The 25,665-nt window shown below is 37.6% G+C and overlaps 1 protein-coding gene across 2 annotated transcripts in view; it reads right to left on the bottom strand.

Moving 5' to 3' along the window:
* The window catches only part of LOC101902742 (C-type lectin domain family 7 member A), a 55,462-nt gene that overhangs the window by 13,924 nt on the left and 15,873 nt on the right, over nucleotides 1-25,665 (bottom strand). Inside the window, exons 1-3 of one of the 2 annotated variants that reach the window (XM_059887061.1) lie at nucleotides 9,961-10,237; nucleotides 8,606-8,698; nucleotides 3,573-3,686 (exon numbers count right to left, since the gene is read on the bottom strand). In XM_059887061.1, the coding sequence (XP_059743044.1) occupies nucleotides 3,573-3,686; nucleotides 8,606-8,698; nucleotides 9,961-10,021 (268 nt within the window). In that variant the 5' untranslated portion in view covers nucleotides 10,022-10,237. Of the gene's footprint in view, nucleotides 1-3,572; nucleotides 3,687-8,605; nucleotides 8,699-9,960; nucleotides 10,238-25,665 lie in introns of those variants that run through there. The other variant, XM_024992625.2, reaches the window with a different exon arrangement.

The raw sequence follows: 25,665 nt of genomic DNA, 5'->3' as shown, positions 1-25,665 counted from the left end.
GGCAAACCACTTCAGTATTCTTGCCTTGAGAACCCCATGAACAGTAGGAAAAGGCAAAAAAGATAGGGCACTGAAAGATGAACTCCCCAGGTTGGTAGTTCCCTAATATGCTGTTGGAGATCAGCAGAGAAATAACTCCAGAAAGAATGAAGGGATGGAACTGAAGCAAAACAACCCCCAGTTGTAGATGTGACTGGTGATAGAAGCAAGGTTCGATGCTGTAAAGAGCAATATTGCATAGGAACCTGGAATGTTACCTCCATGAATCAAGGCAAATTGAAAGTGGTCAAACAGGAGATGACAAGAGTGAACATCGACATTCTAGGAATCAGTGAACTAAGATGGACGGGAATGGGTGAATTTAACTCAGATGACCATTATATCTTCCTATGACCATATATATTCCTACTGCATGCAGAAATCCCTCAAAAGAAATGGAGTAGCCATCAGAGTCAACGAAAGAGTCCGAAACGCTGTACTTGTATGCAATCTCCAAAACGACAGAATGATCTCTGTTTCCAAGGCAAACCATTCAATGTCACGGTAATCCAAGTCTATGCCTCGACCAGGGACTCTGAAGAAGCTGAAGTTGAACAGTTCTATGAAGACCTATAAGACCTTCTAGAACTAACACCCCCCCCCCAAAAAAAAAGTGTCCTTTTAATTATAGGGGACTGGAATGCAAAAGTAGGAAGTCAAGAAACACCGGGAGTAACAGGCAAATTTGGCCTTGGAATACAGAATAAAGCAGGGCAAAGGCTAATAGAGTTCTGTGAAGAGAATACACTGGTCATAGCAATGGAATATTACTCAGCCATAAAAAGGAATGCATTTGAGACAGTTCTAAGGAGGTGGATGAGCCTAGAACCTATTATACATACTGAAGTGAGTCAGAAAGAGAAAGAAAAATATCATATTCTAACACATATATATGGAATCTAGAAAAATGGTACTGAAGAATTTATTTAAAGGGCAACAGTGGAGATACAGACATAGAGAATAGACTTATGTACACGGGGAGAGGGAGAGAGAGGGGAGGAGGAGGTGAGATGTATGGAAAGAATAACATGGAAACTTACACTACCATATGTAAAATAGATAGCCAATGGGAATTTGCTGTATGGCTCAGGAAACTCAAACAGGTGCTCTGTATCAACCTAGAGGGGTGGGATGGGGAGGGAAATGGGAGGGAGGTTCAAAAGGGAGGGAATATATGTATACCTATGGCTGATTCATGTTGAGGTTTGACAGAAAACAACAAAATTCTGTAAAGCAATTATCCTGCAATAAAAAATAAATTAATTTAAAAAAGAAAAAGAGGCTAAGGGAAGGACTCCCTGGTGGTCCAGTGTTTAAGACTTTGCCTTCCAATGCAGGAGCTGCAGGTTTGACTCCTAGTCAGTGAACTAAGATCCCACATGCTTCACAGCCAAAAAAACAAAACATAAAACAGAAGAAATATTGTAACAAATTCAATAAAAGACTTTAAAAATGGTACACTTAAAAAAAAATCTTAAGAAAAACAGGCTAAAGGAGAAATTCCTGACTATGGCAATGGAGAAGGAAAGAAATGGAAAGCACACTCTAGGTCCTAGAAAGCCCTCTGAAGAAAGAAGCATGTAGGAAGTTAAAGGCACCCTGATCTTATGTCCTGCTTTCATTTTGCTCAGGCAAGTCACAGTCACATCCAGTCTGAACTATCACAGAAGTCCTCTGACTGGTCTCCCTTTAGCACAGTAACTCAAAGTAGACACATACTACTGAAAAATATTTTTAATTAGTTGAGTGAATCACTCAGGGACAAATTGAGAAATTGACTGTGTGGAAATTGTCCTGGTAGAAATTTATTCTTTTCCATACCTCAAGAAAAATGTGTAGTTTGGGGAAGAAAGTATTATTTGGAGTATTCTTTATATATAATTGCATATTTAATTAATAGTAACTCTCAAAAATTGAAAGGTTATCATGTGGTAACCTAGATAGCATATTAAAAAGCAGAGACATTACTTTGCCAACAAAGATCCGTCTAGTCAAGGCTATGGTTTTTCCAGTGGTCATGTATGGATATGAGAGTTGGACTGTGAAGAAAGCTGAATGCCAAAGAATTGATGCTTTTGAATTGTGGTGTTGGAGAAGACTCTTGAGAGTCCCTTGGACTGCAAGGAGATCCAACCAGTCCATCCTAAAGGAGATCAGTCCTGGGTGTTCATTGGAAGGACTGATGCTAAAGCTGAAACTCCAGTACTTTGACCACCTCATGCGAAGAGTTGACTCATTGGAAAAGACTCTGATGCTGGGAGGGATTGGGGGCAGGAGGAGAAGGGGAGGACAGAGGATGAGATGGTTGGATGGCATCACTGACTCGATGGACATGAGTTTGAGTAAACTCCGGTAGTTGATGATGGACAGGGAGGCCTGGTGTGCTGCGATTCATGGGGTTGCAAAGAGTCGGACACAACTGAGCGACTGAACTGAACTGAACTGAATGGTTTTTATAATCTCATTTAGTCCCAACAATCACTCTAAGACTATTACCATTCTTACTTTACAGATGAGGAAACCGAGGTGTAGATACTGGTAATTAGGTAACTGGCCTACTGTTAGGTTAGCTACAAATTGGCACTTGTTGGCATCTACCTCTATAAGGATTAAATTTGGTACAGCTGCAGCTGCTGACTTCCAACACTCCCTGAAAGGAATTCAGGGTGGAGAGCAGAAATGAGGCACTCTGTGCTCTGGGGTGGCTGGGGGTGGGGAGGGAGATCTGGCAAAACAGGTCTTCAGATAGTCAGATATTTTTAGAAGCTGATTTTATAAGCCCAATTCTTCTGTCTCCTCCTATCTAGAAAAGCACTAAAATCCTTCATAGTGATGACTGTTCCTCATGACCAGCAAAATCTTTATGAGATTAGCAGAAACCTTCTGGGAAAATATGTGCCTGATTGCACATACTCTCCCTTCACAAAAATCATATATATACTGACCTTCCTCCTGTCTCTTTGGAGAAATTTCTCAGAGTTATCTGAGGTGCTCTCTCCTCAGCTACTGTCCTCATTTTGCCTCAAATAAAACTTAACTTGAAACTCTCATATTGTGCATTTTTTAAGTTGACAGTTACATTGTTAATTATTGATGGAATATGTTAAAACCCAGTTCTGACTACAAAATGCATTGAGCTTTGCCCCCAACTTCTTATGATGATAACTTGAAGTGAGGTACTATTTTAAAGGAAAATAGGTATTTTTCTAAGAGAAATATTCTCAAGTTTAGTCTAGAATACTTATCTGTTGGATTCCTGGAAGTCAGAAAAACCCTGAGCTTTCTGCAAGAAATAAGCCATTCTCTCTTCCACAGTGCCCTCAAAATCTCCAATGAGGTGATCCAGATAATTACTTCTACACTGCGTAGTTTGAATAAATAGGATTAAAGAGCATTTTTCTCTAGTAGAAGACACATTAAAATTTAGCTGCAATAATAATTCTGGTGTTCTCTATGGTTTCCTAAAAGATCATGAAAAATTCTCAATGGTCTAACATTCAGAGCATGATGGAAATTTAAAATCTTGCACATACCTTTCTTTCTGTCATGTTCAGGAATTCTTTGTATTTGTTGAGTTGTTTGGATCTGAGGCTGAGAATGAAATTCTGCATTCCTGTGAGGCCTTTTTAACCTGTTATCCTGTGTTGCTTCATAGAATAAAAATGTCCTCAGCATTAATTAGCATATTGAGACAATTGCAGGAATAATCATTATCCCAGAGGAAAAAATACAGAGACCAGGGTGAGATGTGTTGGTATAAGGAAGACACATTGTTCCCCAGACCATCAGGAGCACAGATTGACCCCCACAGCCCCACCCACTCTCAGGTTTGCTTACCCAGATTTTAGAATCTGGCAACATCTCTGGTCAAGATACAAAGAGACTCAGCATGCATTTTAGAGCATAAGTTCCAGAACCAAGATTTCCAGGTTTAACCCTGGTTCTATCACTTATTTATGTGACTTAGGCAAGTTATTTAAATTCTTTCTTTTTTCTTTTTTTAAATGAAGATAATGACAGGCTCTAATTCATTGATTAGCTATGAGAACTTAATGGGTTAATATGTATAATGTGCTGAGGATCTTGCCTGTAGTAAGTTTCTATTAAATAGAGGAGGAGTAAAGGGGTATAATGAGAATTCCAAGATGACTGTAACTATGTTTTGCCCAGAAAATGTCTGAGACCTAGTCAAGAGGGATATCATTGTACTGCTCCAAAAATATATAATCAGCAGTTCCACATCTCAGTAAGCACTTAACCTTTACTTTTAAATAAAACACAACTAATTGTTTTTGGTTTTGCTTTTAATTTTTTACTGTCCTCTTGTTTCATTCTCCAAAGTCCAGGGCATTTCTCCAATTGACCACATCAAGAAAGGAAATATTCTAGCGTTGTAATGTGTACTTAGTTAAGTTCTTTGAAATTTTTAAGTGTAAAAGGACCCCGAAACCATGACATTCGTTTAAAAATAACTTGAAATATTTATGTATTTAGTTACATCATTGAAGGACACTTTTAAATGACTATATTATGTGTATAGATCTCTAGTCACAATATCACTATACATACAGTGTAGAAGCTCTACACTAGTCCAAAGTTAATACTGCAGAAATTTGTATTGAGATCACATTTTAAGTAAAAAAAAAAAAAAAAAATCCACCCTCTAGATTGTATACAGAACTATTTTTAATCAAGCAAAGGGAAAAAATGTGCAAAAGAAAAATATGCCAAAGTAACAAAGGTGATTTACCTCAGATATTGGAATTGAGAGTAAGTTTTTTCTAAAATGGGTGTATATCTGTTTCCAAGTGGAAAAATACATGGCAAATTAAGATTAAAATATTCACATTTAAAAATAAGGGTATATGTTAATAAAGGGTATATGTAAATGAGTTCAATTTAAGAAACTAGGAGAAAAAAAGAAAATAAATGATAAGCAAAATTCATTAAATAGAAAGTTTAAAACAGGATCTACACATTCAAAACTGGTTCTTTTAAAAGATTAATGAAATTCCTGACTATATGGATAAAAAGAAAGAAGGTAGAAATTAATCATATAATGAATGGAAAAAAGACCAAAAATAGAAGAGAATTCAAAGATAATAAAAACCTTATTCATTTAAGCAAATATTTATGAGCACACAATGTGGCCCAGCTACTATTCCAAGCATCAGGAATAAAGCAGGTAAAAAAAAGAGACAAAAATCCCTATTCTTATGGAACTAATATTACCAACATGGGGGGAGGGGCAGTGTGACGGAAAGGTGGGTAATAATTAAATAAGTTTTTTTAAATTATAATTTGGTAGAAAATGGTAAGAAATAATTCAGGAAAGAAGGATACAGAGTGCTGAAGCATTACAATTTATCTGAAAATTTAGATGAAATGAGCAAATTCAATGAAATATTTAATTTACCAAAACTTATTCCTGAAGAAAAATTCTTTGTATTTAACAGATACTAGGATACAACAGATGTTTACAGACTGCTGTATTTTCAGGTTGGTTGAGCTTGTGCCATGCTAGTTGTGAATATTTTGAATCTCATACCTGCCCATAACCATTAATGAAAATGAGTCTAAAATATTCTCACAAAGAAAGCAATAGCTTCACACTATTTTAAAAGCAAGTCCTAAAAGTTAGAAGAACAGATTATCCTAATATTAAATAAACTCTTATAAACAATAAAAACACAAAAGTAGCATGGAGTCAGAGTGAGACACAATCCACCATTTATTTTGTGAAGCTAGAAAATCCTGCATCTGAGATAAGAGAAAAAAGGATATCCCCCCTTTCCTTTCCTGTTAACACTCATAGTTTTCTTGATGTCACTTCCTAGTTGTTTTTGTATTTGTGTGTGCAATCTTTTTTTCTTTAATTTTTTTTTTTTTTTTTTTTTTTGGCAGTGTTTGGTATTCATTGCTGCATGGGTTTTTCTCTAGTTGCAGTGAGCAGGGGTGCACAGGATTCTCTAGTTGCAATGCACAGGGTTGTCATTGCAGTGGCTTCTCTCATGGAGCAGGGGCTCTAGGTACACGGGCTTCAGTAGTTGTGGCTCGTGGGCTTGAAAGCACAGGCTCAGTAGTTGTGATGCACAGGCTTAATTGCTATGTGGAATCTTCCACATCAAGGATCGAAACTGTGTCTCCTCCATTGGAAGGCAGATTCTTCAATGCTGAGCCATCAGGGAAGCCCTGTGTGTGCAATCTTCAAATGATTTGTATTTAGTATCTGTCCTTGGCCCCTTCTCTTCATCTGCATAATCTTTTTTAATTTTTATTTTATATTGGAATGTAGTTGATTAATAAAATTGTGTTAGTTTCAAGTGTACAGCAAAGTGATTCAGCTATGCATATACATGTATCTATCCTTTCTCAAATTCTTTCCCCATTTAGGTTATTATAGAATATTGAGCAGTGTTCCCTGTGCTATGCTGATGAGTGATGTCATCTGCTGTCATGGTTTCATCTGTCACTTACATCCCTTTTGTTGTTTAGTTGCCAAGTCATGTCTAGCTCTTCACAACCCCATGGACTGCAGCACACTAAGTTCCCTGTCCCTCACCATCTCCCAGAGTTTGCTCAAGTTCACATCGTTTGAATCAGTGATGCCATCCAACCATCTCATCTTCTGTTGCCCTCTTCTCATTTTGCCTCAATCTTTCCCAGCATCAGGGTCTTTTCCAATGAGTCAATTCTTCGCATTAGGTGGCCAGAGTATTGGAGTTTCAGCTTTGGCATCAGTCCTTCCAAAGAATATTCAGGGCTGATTTCTTTAAGGATTGACTGGTTTGATCTCCTTGCTGTCCAAGGGATTCTCAAGAGTCTTCTTCAAACACCACAGTTTGAAACAATCAGTTCTTTGGCACTCAACCTTCTTTATGGTCCAATTCTCACATCCATACATGACTATTGGAAAGTCTATAGCCTTCACTGTATGAACCTTTGTCAGCAATGTCTTTACTTTTACACATACTGTCTAGGCCTGTCATAGCTTTCCTGCCAAGAAGCAATCATCTTCTAATTTCATGGCCGCAGTCACCATCTGCAGTGATTTTAGAGCCCAAGAAGAGGAAATCTTACATCAAGTGTGTGTGTGTGTGTTTGTGTGTGTGTGTCACTCAGTTGTGTCAGACTCTTTCATGACTTCTAAATTTATACACTCAAATACTATCAGTTTTCTAATCTGCAGGCTCACCCATTCTTCACAAGTATTGAAAACATTTTGTCCAAAGCTATCCTCCTCACCTTGGGGCCCCTCCAGCTGCCTTTCATATCCTGTTGAATGGCACCATAATTGACCAAGTATCCCATGTCAAAAGCCTAGAAATCATCTTGATTTCTGTGTCTTTTTACTCCCTTCATCCTACAATTTAAGAAACCTGATGATTCTACCTCCTTAAGTCTCTCTGCTAAGTTCTTCCATTCCCATCCCTAATGCCACAGCTGTATTCTGAACACTGATTTCTTTCCCAGATCCCTTGCAAGAGGTTGGCCTACCTGCCTTCAGTCTCCTCAGTCCATCTAAATCCTGCTGGTTACTGTTCCATCACCCCACACATGTCTATGCCTTATCTTCACCTGGAACGTTCCTCCACTTCCTTCTCCATCAGACTTACCACAATCAAGGAGTCTTTTCTATTTAATCCACTTTTATTCTTAACCCAACTCAAAATGGTATCCTTCTTTGATCTCTCATCATCTCATTTATATTCTTATATAGCATTTGTTCAAAACTGTATACTTGCCATTTCTCTTGCGGCAAAGTAAGATCCTTGAAGGCATAATTTCTCTCTTTCATCTATGCAGCATGAATATCTATCATAATGCTTAACACATGATTCCATGCAAAAAAAATTCATTGAATGAAGAAATTAATGATTATATTAATGAATGAAAATTCATTTGAAAAATATTTGTTGAGCATATATTATATACCAGACACTATTCCAAGTATGGATGATATATTAGTAAACCTGGTCTTGTGGAGTCTTTTTTTGAAATGGGCATGTGATTAATTAAAATATGAATCAAATAAAAATGAGTCTGAGGAAGACAGGCTTCAAAATAGATATTGATTAATTCTGCTGCTGCTGCTGCCGCTAAGTCGCTTCAGTCATGTCCGACTCTGTGCGACCCCATAGACAGCAGCCCACTAGGCTCCTCTGTCCCTGGGATTCTCCAGGCAAGAATACTGGAGTGGGTTGCCATTTCCTTCTCCAATGCATGAAAGTGAAAAGTGAAAGTGAAGTTGCTCAGTTGTGTCTGACTCCTAGCAACCTCATGGACTGCAGCCCACCAGGCTCCTCCGTCCATGGGATTTTCCAAGCAAGAGTACTGGAGTGGCGTGCCATTGCCTTCTCCGTTGATTAATTCTAACACTATCAATTTCACACTTAACTTTCCTCTCTTCATATCCTCCAGAATTAAATTTTGGAGGATAATAAGACTTTTCCATTTAAATAATAAGAATACACATACACACACACACACACACCTGACAGTTTCTGTAAACAGAAACTCCAAAGTAAAGATTTTATGAAGTCTAAGTATATATGTAAATATTTACCTTCTTTTTGAGATATTTCAGGTCTCTCACCTGTCCGCCGATCAGGAGCAACAAGTGGGAGCGTCGTATAGTCAATCTTCTCGCCATTGTTTTCTGGGAAGTGGAACAAAATCCATTCTCATCATAATAATTGGATAAAATAACAGTTTGTATTATAACTGAAATGAAGGTTAATAACTATTTTTAAAGGTATCAATAATTCTAAAATGATATCTTAATAAAAGACTATAACAATTAATAACCATATAATCTCATGCTTTATGGACAAGAATTTACTAAGTACTTACTGCTATATGTGTACTAAAAATAAACATTTTTAATGTTTCTTTATAAATGTAACATTCTGCAACTTCAATTTACCAATTAAATAAAGGTGTTGAAAAAGGAAAGCTGGGCATATTGCAAAGAAATTAAGGCAATAATAGTATCTTCTGAGTTGTCATATTTTAAGTTAAATCTAGGCATCTATACTGTTTATTATCATTGTTTATAACCAAAAAGTTGATCACATTCAACTGACATTTTTTTTTTTTTTTTAAATTTTATTTTATTTTTAAACTTTACATAATTCAAATGTCCTGTCCAAAACATGTTGATCTGTATATATTTAGAGCTAAACAATAATAACAATGAAAAAGAATTTCTCAAAAAATAATTATTAAAACATTCTCCGTATGGAAATCTGATATCCAGCTCTCCGAATGTGTTCTAGTCTTTGCATCATCCATTTCATTAAATTTCTGGGAATTGACTATGTCATTTTTAGGCATAGTCAATGACTGTAATTTTTAGGTTAATGTAATAATAATAACAATAATAACAAACAACTCACTATGTCCCAGGTACTATTTCAGGTATTTATATGCATTCGTTTATTCAATCCTCACAACAATTCTGTATAATGGAAACCGCAAAGTTATACATCCCCATATTATAGATGTGTAAACAGAGGCACAGAAAAATCTAACAAGCTTTACATACACATATGGAAAAAAAAATTCAAGTAATAATTTTAAGTGCACAAGTTATAGTTATACATGACTGTAATAATATGTTTCTGGTAGAAAATTTAATGATAAGAATATGCAGACTTATTCCAAAAGTTTCCTAGGCACCATTTGTCTCTTGCTTGTGATTGTATATGTATCTGTGTACCTCGTAGACCAAATTTCATTAAACGACAAAAGAAAAAGAAAACTCAAATATCCTCCCATTATCATCAATGTATTGTTCAAGATGTATACTTTACAGAAAACTATATCTACTACAAAACATGCAATGAAGCTTAATTCCCAAGAGCATAGGCTAAATTATTAAATTGTACTTATGGGCCAGTTATCCTGAGATCATCTCACCTCTGTGTGGTTTATGCTTCATGGTTTGGTATTCCAAGTTCTGGCAAGGAGTCTGTCTCATGAACCAAAAAGTTAGCAAAGTGACAATATGAGCAGAGTAAGAAGAGTCTAACTGCTCTGTGATGCGTCCCACACAGGAAGCCTCCCCTTAGAATCACATTCATGCTGTTCTTCCTTCACACAAGAGGTTAAAGGATGAGGATATTTAAAGTCTGCTCAACATCAGATAATAAGGTCCTGTGTTCAACTAGCACATTTGCATCTGAGACCCACTATTGCTGAGCTATGATAATAGATACATCAGAAGGTAGAAAATTTGACTTTTTTTTTTTTCCAGAATTCTGGCCAATTTTATTTTAAGGTTGGATGCATCTTTTAAGGGATCTCTAACTTAAAAGGTATAATTTGTACAGAAGATCTTAAAATTATTTTGTTTTTCCATGAAAGCAGCACATTCATTAGTTAACTCATTTTATGTGCATTTTACTGATCACGTAATTTTATGCCAGGCTATGTTCTAAATGCTGAAGATAGAGCAGTCAACAAATATAGCAAGTAAACTACCTCTTGGCTTATGGGGTTTATAATATAGTGAGGTGGAGACAGTAAACCAGTAAGTCAAGTGCATACTATACTAAATTGTGATTTTTAAAAACTAAGAAAAACATATTGGAAAAGAGGTGATAGTTTGGGGATAATAATGGAAGACCTCACTTGAGAAGGAAACACTTCAATAAAGTTCTAAAAGATACTACTGGAGATCATGAGTCTAAATATATAATAGATTGTTAACTCCATGAGAATAGAAAGCATGTCTTATTATTCACAATATCAACAATTGAATAAATACATTTAGAGAAACTTCTGTGTGCTTACCATTTTGTTAATGAAATTATTTGATATTCATAAACAAATGATAAACTATGGAAAAGAGATAAAATATATATGAATTGGGCTTCCCTGATGGGTCAGGGGTTAAGAACCCACCTGCCAAGGCAGGAGACATGAGTCCGACACTTCGGTTGGGAAGATCCCCCTGGAGAAGGAAATAGCAACCCACCCCAGTATTCTTTCCTGGGAAATCCCATGGACAGAGGAGCCTGGCAGGCTACAGTCCATGGAGTCTCAAAGGAGTCAGAGAGTACTTAGAGACTGAACAACAAAGAGATAAATCAAAATTATGGAGAAAGAGCTAAAAATACATATGAATAGTTTAAGGCATTTCAAATATGTGAGTTAAGAAATAACTTATTTCTTAAGTTATTTTTTAGGCACCTTCCTACAACTGTAGCTATCCTCTCCTTTTTATTCTCTAATTTTATACTCTAATGAATTCACTTGACTGAAGCCACCATTTGACTTAAGCCAATCCCTTGTCCTGTGTGCCCAGTTCTATCACTCTCACCTTCTGTCTTTCCAAATTATAGTGGGCTAAATGTTATGTTATCTGTCACGTTTCAGATGAAAAAATTAAATGGCTTATTTAAGAAAGCTTTTGTTGATTCCTAAAAGACACTGCTGTAAAGTGCTAAACTCAATATATCATCAAATTGGAAAAGTCAGTTTTCATTCCAATCCTAAAGAATGGCAATGCTGAAGAATGTTCAAATTACCGCACAATTGCATTCATTTCACATATAAGCAAAGTAATGCTCAAAATTCTCCAACCTAGGCTTCAACAGTATGTGAACAGAGAATTTCCAGATGTTCAAGCTGGATTTAGAAAAGTCAGAGAAACTAGAGATCAAATTGCTGACATCCGCTGAATCAGAGAAAGAGCAAGAGAATTCCAGGAAAACATCTACTTGCTTTATTGACTATGCTAAAGCTTTTGACTGTGTGGATCACAACAAACTGGAAAATTCTTAGAGATGGGAGTGTCAGACCACCTTACCTGCTTCTTGAGAAACCTATATGCAGGTCAAGAAGCAACAGTTAGAACAAGATATGGAACAAAAGACTGGTTCCAAATTGAGAGAGGAGTACATCAAGGCTGTATATTGTCACCCTGTTTATTTAACTTGTATTAGAGAACATCCTGCAAAATGTTGGGCTGGATGAAACACAAGCTGGAATTAAGACTGCTGGGAAAAATATCAATAACCTCAGACATGCAGATGACACCACCCTTATGGCAGGAAGAAAAGAGGAACTAAAGAACCTCTTAATGAAGGTGAAAGAGGAGAGTGAAAAAGTTGGCTTAAAACTCAACATTTAAAAAACTAAGATCATGGCATCTGGTCCCATCACATCATGGCAAATAGATGGGGAAACAATGGAAATAGTGACAGACTATTTTCTTGGGCTCCAAAATCACTGTAGGTGGTGAGTGCAGCCATGAAATTAAGATGTTTGCTCCTTGGAAGAAAAGCTATGACCAACCTAGATAGCATATTAAAAAGCAGAGACATTACTTTGCTGACAAAGTCCATCTAGTCAAAGCTATGGTTTTACATCCATACAGTAGTCATGTATGGATGTAACAGCTGGACCATAAAGAAGTCTGAGCACTGAAGAATTGATGCTTTTGAACTGTGATGTTGGAGAAGATTCTTGAGAGTCTCTTGGACTGCAAGGAGATCAAACCAGTCAGTCCTAAAGGAAATCAACCCTGAATATTCATTGAAAGGACTGATGCTGAAGCTGAAGCTCCAATACTTTGGCCACCTGATGGGAAGAGCCAACTCATTTGAAAAGACCCTGATGCTGGGAAAGACTGAGGGCAAAAGGAGAACAGAGTGACAGAGGATGAGATGGTTGGATGGCATCACCAACGCAATGGACATGAGCTTGAGCAAGCTCCAGGAGATGGAGACAGACAGGGAGGCCCGGCGGGCTACAGTTCACAGGGTTGCAAAGAATCAGACACAACTGAGCAACTGAACAACAACAAAGCTAGGTTATAATCTTTTTACATTTTCCCATTCCTCCAAATATTTCCCATAATAAAAATAGAATACAGGGGACTTCCTTGGTAGTCCAGTGGTTAAGACCTCACACTTGCAGTTCAGGGTGTGTGAGTTCAGTGCCTGGTTGGGGAACCAAGATCCCATATACTGCACACTGTGGCTAAAAATATTTTTTAAAAGTATGCATTAGAATTCTTGCTAAATAGTTTCATTAGATTATATCACCAAAGAGGTGTGAGTCTTACCTGACTTTCTCATTAATATATTCTTGCAATTCAAAGGATAATGCACATTATAAACACTGAATACATGTGTGTGGCATTATCTAATAGACAAATAATCTTGGACTCTTTCTACAGAAATAGGGTCTCTTATCAACTTAGATTTTTATTTGTTTGAGATCAAAGTTAAACCTAGGAATTTCATAAAGGTTTTAATATAAAGTTTCAAGCGTCTCCCTAAATAAAATATCATATTCATTTAAAATTTACATGCAGTAATTGTCATCCTTTCAAGAGTATAATTTGATGAGTTTTAACACATATGTAGCTTGTACCCACATGCATAACAGAGATAGAGAACATTTCTATCTCCCAAAAAGTTGCCTCATGCCCCTTTGTAAACAATCCCCTCACATCAGCCTTGTCCCTGACAACTACTAATCTGATTCTGCAATATGAGTGAATTCATAATGATGTTTAGGTTTTTTATTATGACTTCTTTCTCTTTTCAAAGTGCTATTGAGATTTATGAATATTGTTGTATACATCAGTATTTCATTCCTTCTTATGGCTGAGAGTATTCCATTGTATACATTGTTATTCATTCAACAATTATTCTATTGTCATTTCTTTACAAGGTGGGGGAACATATGGGCTGTTTCTGGTGATAATGATAAAGTCATAACATTAATGTTATAGGCTTTGTGTGGATGTCTGTTTTCATTTCTCCAGTGTGAATTTGTTGTTGTTTAGTCACTCAGTTGTGTCTGACCCACAAGGCTCCTCTGTCCATGGGATTTCCCAGGCAAGAATACTGGAGCAGGTTGCCATTTCCTTCTCCAGGGCATCTTCCCAACCAGGGGATCAAACCCACATCTCCTGCATAGGCAGGTAGATTCTTTACCACTGAGCCACCTGGGAAGCCCCTAGTGTGAATACACAGGTATTCATTTCTGGGTCATATGGTAAGTGTATATTTAGCTTCATTAGAAATTCCTAATTGTTTTCTAAAGTGGCTGTACCATTTCACATTCTGTATGAGGATTTTCAGATATCTCACACCTTCACCAGCACTTGGCATTGTTCATATTGTAAATTTAGCCATTATGATAGGTGCATGTACCTTGTTGTGGCTTTAATTTGCATTTACTAACAATCAATCATTTTTTTAACCATCTTTTTGTCATCTGTATATCTTCTTTGGTGAAGTATCTATTCAAATCACTTAACCATTGTTAATTGAGATTCATATAACATACCATCAGTTGTGTCAGGTGAGCCTCTCCACTGGGCAGCTCACAACTCAAGTGAGTGAGTGAGAGAGAGAGCACCCAAGATGGAAGCCTATTGCAGCACTACTTTCAATAGCCAGGACATAGGAAAAAAAAAACTAAATGTCCATCAACAGAGGAATGGATGCAGAAGACATGGTGTACGTATATATGTAATGGAATATTACTCAGCCATAGAAAGGAATGACATGTATATTGTCACCCTGTTTATTTAACTTATACGCAGAGTACATCATGAGAAACGCTGGACTGGAAGAAACACAAGCTGGAATCAAGATTGCCGGGAGAAATATCAATAACCTCAGATATGCAGATGACACCACCCTTATGGCAGAAAGTGAAGAGGAACTCAAAAGCCTTTTGATGAAAGTGAAAGTGGAGAGTGAAAAAGTTGGCTTAAAGCTCAACATTCAGAAAAATGAAGATCATGGCATCTGGTCCCATCACTTCATGGGAAATAGATGGGGAAACAGTGGAAACAGTGTCAGACTTTATTTTTCTGGGCTCCAAAATCACTACAGATGGTGACTACAGCCATGAAATTAAAAGACGCTTACTCCTTGGAAGGAAGTTATGTCCAACCTAGATAGCATATTCAAAAGCAGAGACATAAACTTTGCCAACAAAGGTTCATCTAGTCAAGGCTATGGTTTTCCTGTGGTCATGTATGGATGTGAGAGTTGGACTGTGAAGAAGGCTGAGTGCCGAAGAATTGATGCTTTTGAACTGTGGCGTTGGAGAAGACTCTTGAGAGTCCCTTGGACTGCAAGGAAATCCAACCAGTCCATTCTGAAGGAGATCAGCCCTGGGATTTCTTTGGAAGGAATGATGCTAAAGCTGAAACTCCAGTACTTTGGCCACCTCATGCAAAGAGTTGACTCATTGGAAAAGACTCTGATGCTGGGAGGGATTGGGTGCAGGAGGAGAAGGGGATGACAGAGGATGAGATGGCTGGATGGCATCACTGACTCGATGGACGTGAGTCTCAGTGAACTCCAGGAGTTGGTGATGGACAGGGAGGCCTGGCGTTCTACGATTCATGGGGTCGCAAAGAGTCGGACACGACTGAGCGACTGATCTGATCTGAATGGACCTAGAGACTATCACACAGAGTTGCAGTAAGTCAGAAAGAGAAAAACAAATACATCTACTAAGGCATATATGTGGAATCTCGAAAATGGTACTGATAAATTTATTTGTAAAGCAGAAATAGAGACACAGAAGAAGAGAACAAACGTATGGACACTGAGGCAGAGAAAAGGGGAGGGAGAATGAATTGGGAGATTGGGATTGACATATATACACTATTGACATTATGTACAAAATAGAAAACTAATGAGAATCTAATGTCTAGCACAGAAAACTCTACTCAGTGCACTGTGGTGATTGTAAATGAAACCCCAAAAATAGAGAGGATATGTACACATATGCATGACTCATTTTGCTGTACAGAAAAAAATTGACACAGAAGTGTAAAGCAGCTATACTCCAATTAAAAAAGAAGCAAACACTTCTTAGCTGAGCAAGCAGAATAGAAAACAGGCTAAATTGTTTAACTGAAGATGAACTAGCTGACTTTTACCATTCAAGCTTTGTTCTTCAGGATCCCACCAGCATGTATTTACCATATCATGTGGCTGGAGATGTCTGAACTCGGTGATCAAACTGCTAGCCTGAGATATGGAGACTGGTGCTTCACCTAAGCATCAGGCATACATGTTCTTCTCTCCTTAAAAGGAAAAAATAAATTTCTCTAAAGAGAAATGGACACATATTTTAAAATATATGGAAGTCTAACCAAAGAAGTGATATATTGTTATTTTTACCATGTTTCCTAGGTGAGGCTTCCCTGGTGGCTCAGACTGTAAAGAATCTGCATGGGAGACCCGGGTTTGATCCCTGGATTGGGAAGATCCCTTGAAGAAGGGCATGGCAACCCACTCCAGTATTCTTTCCTGGAGAATCCCATGGACAGAGGAGCCTAGTAGGCTACAGTCTATGGGGTCAGAAAAAGTCGGACACGACTGAGTGAATCTCTGTCTGAGTCCCAGGTGGCTCAGTGCTAAAGAATCTGCCTGCCAATGTAGGAAACAGCAGCAGCAACAGCAGACTTAGAAGAGAACCACAAATCAACACCTGTGTAGTTACAGAAGGGCAAAAATAGAAGACAGGAATCACGAAAGGCCACTTTAGAGGCTGCCTACCACGCTCATATAGAAATGCAATTATACATGGACTATATATCCTGTAAATTTCATACAATTACTGATTAGTTGTCATATCTCTTTTGTAGATTCTTTGAGTAAACTATGTACAATTAGAACCTCGGCGAATAAATTTGTCTTTCATTTTTTCTAGTCTATGCATTGTATTTCTTATTCTTGATCAACTACATGGTCTGGAGTCAATACAACATTTAAAAAAGGTATGGAGAGTGTATATCCTGGCTTTGTTTTCAATCTTAGGAGTAAAGCATTCAGTCTTTCACCTTCAATTATGATGTGAGATGCAGTTTTGTTTTGTTTTTGTTTTTTTTTCTTTAGGTGTGCTTGCTAGCAGGCTATCTTTTGTTTACAACTTTATAAGGCCTTTTATCAAGAATAAAAGTTGGATTTTCTCGTGTATCTTTCTGTGTATGGGCTTCCCTGGTGGCTCAGCAATAAAGAATCCACCTGCAATGCAGAAGTAAAGGGTTTTGAGCCCCGGGTTGGGAAGATACCCTGAGAAGGAAATGGCAACCCACTCCTGTATTCTTACCTGGAGAAGCCCATGGAGCCTGGTATGCTACAGTCCATGGGATCCGAAACAGTTGGACACAGCTTAGCAACTAAATAACAGCAACATGGTTATTCTTTTATACTGTGTTGAAATAGAGAATTACATTAATTGGTTTTCAAATGTTGAAACAAAATTGAATTCCTGGGACAAATCCCACTAGGTCATGATGTGTTAGTAATTTTTATATTGCTGAATTGGATGTGCTAATATTTTGTTAAGAAATTTTGATCTATCCAGGAAGATATGGGTCTATAACTTTTTTTCTTAAATTTTTTTTTTTTTGTGGTGAATGCTGGTGAATGTTCCATGCTCCATGTTGCACATTAAAAAAATATGCTTTTCTATTGTTGAGTAGAGGGCTCTATATACATCTGATATGCAGTTTGGTTGCAAAGTGCTCTTTCAGATTTTCTAAATTGTTACTGCGTTGTTTTTTTTTTTTTTTGCCTAAATATCCTGAATAATTGCTGATAGCAGTATGTCAAAATGTCCAAATGAAATCGAGGATTTGTCTATTTCCCCTTTCAATTATATCAGTTTTTATTTTATGTATTTTCAAATTCTTTATTGGGTATATATGCACTTTGAATTTTTAGCATCTTATTATGCTGATTCCTTCAACATTATGTGATATGTGTCTTTATGAAATTTCTTTCAGTGCTACAAAGAATGTCACTTTATTCACCTTCCAGTCTGCATACTTTCAGATGGGAAATCTATGATTCTTACCGTCTCAAAGCTCTTGGATGATCTGTCAAGTTTCACTCTTTTTTTATTCTTTGTGACTCACGTGGGGATATTTCTGTTGATCTATCTTCAGTTTTACTAGGATCTTTTTCCTCTCTCTCTAATGTGTCCAGTTTTCTGACAAGCCCACGGAAGGAATGATTTCTTTTTTTTTTTTTTTTTTTCCTATCTGATATTTCCATTTGACTCTTTCTTATATAATCTTAATCTCTCAGATAAAATTCCCATATTCTCATGTATGTTTTCCTAAGTTTCCACTAGTATTTTGACAAGTTTAAAAGTTATTCTCAAAAAGTTTTATGATGCTAATTCCAACGTCTTGAACATACCTGAGTTTATTTCAGCTGTGTGCTTCCCTTGCAGCTCAGTCAGTAAAGAACCTGCCTGCAGTGTAGGAGAACAGAGAGCGATTCCTGGATTGGGAAGATCCCCTGGAGAAGAAATGGCAACCCACTCCAGTATTCTTGCCTGGAAAATCCCATGGACAGAGGAGCCTGGCAGACTACACGGCGTCCACAAGAGTCAGACATGACTTCCCAACTAAACCACCAGCACACCATTTTAACTTTTGGCAATGGGTTCATTGTCTCCCTTTTTTGCACATGTGTGTCAAATAATTTTTACTGAATGGCAAACATTGTATGTTTGGCTAGAAAAAAGTTACCTCTTCTTCTGTAAGACTAATAGTGTGGGACCTTGGGCTGGTTTATAGTTCATTGTTTCTTGAGGTTCGTCTTTTGTTACATGGAGACTTCAAATTTTCAGCAATATGGTGCTGCAAACCCTAATGCTTACTGTGCCATCTTTGGTAACTGAAGGTTTTTTCTGAGTGTTTTTTTGTTTTTTTTTTTTAGTTTTTTTTAATTTATTTATTTTAATTGGAGGCTAATTACAATATTGTAGTGGGTTTTGCCATACACTGACATGAATCAGCCTAAGTGTACATGTGTTCTGACTGTTTTTGATTCACGTCTACAATTTCAGCAGATCTGAAGGGAGTCTCTTTCCAAACTCTTGCCCTCCCTCAGTGGTAAGCTTCTATAGCTTGTAACATCAAGTATGACAGTGTGGGAGACAGTAGAAATTCGAAGTTCTCTTGATCTAATCTCAGTCTCAGACAGATACTGTCTGCCTTAGCCTTAGGAGTGTGGCTTTCTCAGCATTCCTGCCTCTCCTCCTCCTCAGTAGCCAAGCTCTTTCTTGTATGTGTCGGGGTCTTAGTCAGGAAAGAATTCCCTCTCTTGGCCCCAGAGAGTTCCTTGCTTTTATCTCAGGATTAAAGATAATTTTATTCTAGTCTTTCCTTGGCAGTATCACCTTTTTGTCTAGGACCAGTGATGAAAAGAGTTGCCTGCTCCACCTTGAGCAGTAGAATCTGCTGTTTGTGACGGTGCAAGGCTTTGGTGGGAGCAATTGTGGTTTCCTTTCTTTTCAGTTCAGTTCAGTTCAGTCGCTCAGTTGTGTCCGACTTCTTTGCGACCCCATGAACCACAGCACGCCAGGCCTCCTGTCCATCACCAACTACTGGAGACCACCCAAACCCCATGTCCATTGAGTCGATGACGCCATCCAACCATCTCATCCTCTGTCCTCCCCTTCTCCTCCTGCCCTCAATCTTTCCCAGCATCAGGGTCTTCTTCCAATGAGTCAGCTCTTTGCATCAGGTGGCCAAAGTATTGGAGTTTCAGCTTCAACATCAGTCCTTCCAATGAACACCCAGGACTGATCTCCTTTAGGATGGACTGGTTGGATCTCCTCGCAGTCCAAGGGACTCTCAAGAGTCTTCTCCAACATCACAGTTCAAAAGCATCAATTCTTCGGTGCTCAGCTTTCTTTATAGTCCAACTTTCACAGCCATACATGACCACTGGAAAAAACATAGCCTTGACTAAACGGACCTTTGTTGGCAAAGTAATGTCTGCTTTTTAATATGCTGTCTAGGTTGGTCATAACTTTCTTTCCAAGGAGTAAGTGTCTTTTAATTTCATGGCTGCAGTCACCATCTGCAGTGATTTTGGAGCCCAGAAAAATAAAGTCTGACACTGTTTCCCCATCTATTTGCCATGAAGTGATGGGACCAGATGCCATGATCTTCGTTTTCTGAATGTTGAGCTTTAAGTCAACTTTTTCAGTCTTCTCTTTCACTTTCATCAAGAGGCTCTTTAGTTCTTCTTCACTTTCTGCCATAAGGGTGGTGTCATCTGCATATCTGAGGTTATTGATATTTCTCCCGGCAATCTTGATTCCAGTTTGTGCTTCTTCCAGCCCAGCGTTTCTCATGATGTACTCTGCATAGAAGTTAAATAAATAGGGTGACAATATACAGCCTTGATGTACTCCTTTTCCTATTTGGAACCAGTCTGTTGTTCCAAGTCAATTTCTAACTGTTGCTTCCTGACCTGCATACAGATTTCTCAGGAAGCAGGTCAGGTGGTCTGGTATCCCTATCTCTTTAAGAATTTTCCACAATTTATTGTGATCCACACAGTCAAAGGCTTTCCTTTGATCAGCTACAAAGAGACTTTGCTTTTAGCCATCTCCTAGCATCACTTTATTTTCTGAGACCAGGAGGGAAACAGGGAGGCTTATCTTACTTCTTCTAAAATGGAGGAAATTTTTTGCTTCTATTCTTTGCCCAATAGCCATTCCTGGGAGTAGGAGAGTTTCCTGGCCCTCCCTCAGTGTCTCAAAGTTTTTGCTTCATGTGAGAAAAAGATCTGGGAAATGATGTTTCATGCCTCTCCATCACTAAGGGGCTCGCCTGCGTCTCCTACTCTGCCCCAGTCTGTCTCATGAGCTCCCACTGGAGGTCTGTTGAAAAGACCTGGTGAGAGAGAGTGGACTCCCTTTATGTTTAGGGCTCTTGGGATTCTAAACTGTCAAGATAGCCCACACTCATCCTTCTAGAGTTTGTTAAAGGCTAAGACTCCATGCTTTCTATTCAGGGAGCCTGGGTCAGAGAACTAGATCCCACATGACTTGACCTAGAGTTTGCATGCCACAACAAAGACCCTGTGCAGCCAAATTTAAAAAAAAAAAAAGGGGGGGTTTGTTAAAATATCTGCTGCTTTTATCTTATCCACTTTCATGGCAGCCACTGTTTCTCCCCTGCCTAGATAAAGCTCTTTGTGAGTTCTATCTTTCCTCAGGGTGGAGTTGTGGGGTGAAGGGGAGCTTGTCCCTCTTTGGCACCGTTTACTTTGTGACTTTGTCACTCCGACACGCTCAAATAAAGTTAAAATTTTGTAAATGATCTAGATTTTCCTTGTCAAAGGAAATGACTTTTTGATGTGGCCTTCTATGTTCTAAGCAGAAGAGTATGTAAGATGATTTTTTTAAGTCAACTGGCTCAGTTTCTTTAAAAATGTATTTCTGAATTAGCATTATTGGATTGCTCTGCTAAGATAAAAAAACACTTTGTGAAAATAATTGCATTTTTGGATGGCTTGTCAATGATGGCATTCTAGTAAGTGAATTGTAGGCTGTACGTATATCCTTTATATAGAGATATTTATAAAACAATAAAAAAATTCAGTGGCAACTTTGCTGAGTCACTGTGGCTCCCTTAACAAAAATTTGAATCAAATTGAGGAAATCATGCATAGAATATTAATGTGAAATAATTGATGGTGATCTTAAAATGACATAAATAAATAATGGATACCACACAAATCTGGAAATTATGATTATGGAACTCAATATTAATTTCCTTTATCTATTGACAATCAGCCATGTGGAATGTACCTACAGTCATATGTTTATAGTTGTGTATTCATAATGATTATTTCTAATATTTTGTATTTTTAAAGTTTTATTCTTTGTATTTATCTGAAATGTTAAGTTTTTTATAAAGAATCTATGTTTTTTTTTAATTGTCAGTTTAATTAAACAGGAAAATAAATAACAGCTAGAAGGGAGTTTAAAATAATCCTTAGGTGATTATGGACAGTGAATTTTTTCTTCTTTGTAATTTTATGCACTGTATTAATTTCTAATAATTTTAATTATAATCCAGATGTTTTAACTATATACTGTCATGCATTTAAGAATGTTGAACAAACTTTTTTAAGAAATTCAAGTGTTATGTTTGTGATCAAGTAGACTCTTGAAAGAGTACATAAAATAACTGCTGAATGTTGTTAAGAAACTCCAGAAATATGTTCAATAAAATGTAGAATTCTAAAACAAAAAAAATGTATTTTAATTCTCGGTGATTACAAAATAAAACTGCATTTGTACCATGAATCATCAATTCTCTATCATCTTTGATTATAGAGTAAAAGAAAAACCTATGACATATATAGGGCTTCCCTGGTGGCTCAGACAGTTAAGAATCTGCCTCCAATACAGGAGACCTGGGTTCAATCCCCAGGTGAGGAAGATGCTCTGGCGAAGGGACTGGCAAACCATTCCAGTATTCTTGCCTGGAGAATTCCATGGAAAGAGAAGCCTGGTGGGCTATAGTTCATGGGGTCACAAGAGTTGGACATGACTGAGCCACTAAAATTAACATAACATACATATGTTAAACACACTTGACACATATATTAAAATTGTATACATTTAAATATTTAATTTGCAATATACACATTTAATATATGGTTAAATACACACCTTTCTAACTTAAATAGTACAAGAGAGGGGAACTAATCTCTTTTAAAATGGTGGTTAGTACTGATGATAAATGGAAATCATAATGGAGTAATCACAGTTCAGGCATAAAAAATAGACTCAGCAGCCATTGACAATGTGGTTTCAGACACGACTCTGCACTTCTGAGAACTTGTATTTTCTCCAAACTGAATCAAGCCCAAGGCCACTCTCAGGCATATTTAGAACAACATCCACCAGCTGCAGCATTAAAGTCTCAAGGTCCCCCTGGTAACTATGCCACCATTTCAGGCCCCAACCATTCCTTGCTTAGCAAGCACCCTTACTCCTTGCCAGCTCCAATTATAATTTTTGACAAACAGCTTATGTAACTAACTGTGGCCTTGGAGTTTTGCTTTTATAGGCTTCCTGCATTTGGTAGTCCATCAGAACACGATTCAAGTACCTCTTGAATCTGTGTCTCCCAGACTGCAGTTCTAACAAACCCCAAACAAATGCCTCTTTTATTTCAATCAGGTCTCCATTTCTAAAATGTTGGTGAACAGTGTTAATTAAAGGCACTAAGAACTCAATGAATGTCTGTTGCATAAAAAAAGAATATATGAATGAATTAATATATATATGAGGGAACATATAAATATAGAAACAGAGTTATAGGACTATTATTTGGGTTGTTTTCTAGTCCTCCAAGTTTTCCCTCCCTTTCACTCACCCTGAAAAGCACTCTTTCTTGCCTAGCCTGGAACAAAGCTGACACTTCTTTGCAAAGTCCCCTAGGAGGCTGAAGTGGAGGTACTTGTTGAGCTTGGTATTTTTCCCTAAGTACTGTGGAAGGGAAAAGCAGGAAAGCAGAGCACAAAATGAAATGGGAATGGAACTAATAAGAGACCCTTTCAACATAATGGAACAGAAAGTAAGAAATGACCCAATTGTCCAAGATCATCCATTTCCTACCACCTATCTAATTTCTCTAGGCAACTTACAGTTCTGAGCACTTTTAAGCTCTCCTCAAGAGAAGGTGGGAAACTTGGATACCTTGTGTGGGGTTGGAATCACAAAAGGATAATTCTGACACCTGACCAAGATGGAAGTGAATTGAATTTCTTGTTTACAAGTTTCCTGGTGGCTCAGACAGTAAAGAATCTGCCTGCTAATGCAGAAAATCTGGGCTCAATCCCTGGGTTGGGAAGATCCCCTGGAGAAGAGAATGGCTACTCACTCCAATATTCTTGTCTGGAGAATTCCATGGACAAAGGAGCCTGGCCAGCTGCAGTCCATGGGTCGCAAAGAGTCAGACACAACTGAGCAACTAACAATAGTTCTAACAATAATTCCCATGTGAACAAGAGAAGAAGGAAAATTCTACTACAGAATAAAAGAATGACCCTTAATAAGAGAAAAGACATAGAAACTTTCATTCTGAGAGCAGACTCTATCAGGGAAATAACAATCAGAAAACATAGCTTTGAAATGGAAATGCTAGTTGGAACTTTGTCTGAAGAAATATACAGCAATTTCTCTTGTCTAAGAATGCAATTCCAAGAAAGGAATTCTCAGACTGATGCACTCAGAGGGCATTGGTTAACACAATTAATGGGTTGCAAATGAGTAGAACAGGATTTAGCAACTACGCAACAATGAAAGCATAATTAATACTCCCACTGTGAAATAATTAAAAATAAATAAGAGCAGAGGTCCTTAAGCATGGTCCCTGGGACCAGAAGCATTGTATCACCTGAGAACTGTTAAAAATGCAAATTCCATAGCCACACCCCAGAATCACTGAATCAGAAACTCTTGAGATGGAGCTCAACATTCTGTATTTTCACATATTCTCCAGATGATTCTGATGCAAGCTAAAGTTTGAAATCCACTGATACTAACATTGGAAGCAAATGAGTCACAGCTATTAACAGTCCCTCCCTTTAAGCTCATGTTTAGGAGAAAAAAAAAAAGAAAAACCAAAAGGTTGAATAACCCAGAGGTTAATCATAGTTCAGAAGTAAGGATGTACCTAAAGGTAAAAGTCTTTCTTAACCTAGATACAAAATGGGAGGGAATATGTTGAATCATTTATGCCACTTCCCATTATGTTTTTAAAGAATAACAACCAGGCTGAACTGCAACTCTATGCTTTTGCCTTCATCTCAAGTTTTGATACTTGAAAAAGGTAAATTCCAGGTCCAGACTAATAGAGCATTATTGCTCACTTGATAGCAATACACCAAGATTAAGCATGATGCTAGAGAGATTCAGTTCAGCCTAAATAGAGATGAAGCCCTGAACTCACGTTAGGCGATACATCCTAGTGACTTCTCCTCTTAGTGAATTTACATTTGCAATTTTCCATGCTCACCTACTTTCCTACCAGCACCTCACCCTTCTTAGCCCACTTTCTTTGGTTATGAATTAGTTAAAGCTCAGGGAATATCATTGTTGGACATTGCTTTATAAAAGTGTATTTGAACCAATAGTAAAATTGGTATGATAATCAAATGATAATGATATTTAAATGATAATTAAATAACACATAAGTGAGGTTTTGTTTTTGTTTTTGTTTTTTTGCATTCCAGTCCCCTATGATGAAAAGGACATCTTTTTGGGGTATTAGTTCTAAAAGGTCTTGTAGGTCTTCATAGAACTGTTCAGCTTCAGTTTCTTCAGCATTACTGGTTGGGGCATAGACTTGGATTACTGTGATACTGAATGGTTTGCCTTGGAAACGAACAGAGATCATTCTGTCATTTTTGAGATTGCATTCAAGTACTGCATTTCGGACTCTTTTGTTGGCCATGATGGCTACTCCATTTCTTCTAAGGGATTCCTGCCCACAGTAGTAGATATAATGGTCATCAGAGTTAAATTCACCCATCAAGTTATGACCAACCTAGATAGCATATTGAAAAGCAGAGACATTACTTTGCCAACAAAAGTCCATCTAGTCAAAGCTATGGTTTTTCCAGTGGTCATGTATGGATGTGAGAGTTGGACTGTGAAGAAAGCTGAGCGCCAAAGAATTGATGCTTTTGAACTGTGGTGTTGGAGAAGACTCTTGAGAGTCCCTTGGACTGCAAGGAGATCCAACCAGTCCATTCTGAAGGAGATCAGCCCTGGGATTTCTTTGGAAGGAATGATGCTAAAGCTGAA

The sequence above is a fragment of the Bos taurus genome, chromosome 5 (genome assembly GCF_002263795.3).
Source record: "Bos taurus isolate L1 Dominette 01449 registration number 42190680 breed Hereford chromosome 5, ARS-UCD2.0, whole genome shotgun sequence".
NCBI classification, from domain to species: domain Eukaryota; kingdom Metazoa; phylum Chordata; class Mammalia; order Artiodactyla; family Bovidae; genus Bos; species Bos taurus.
Note: the sequence above shows the minus strand (reverse complement) of the source record. Positions and strands in the feature narration are given on the sequence as shown.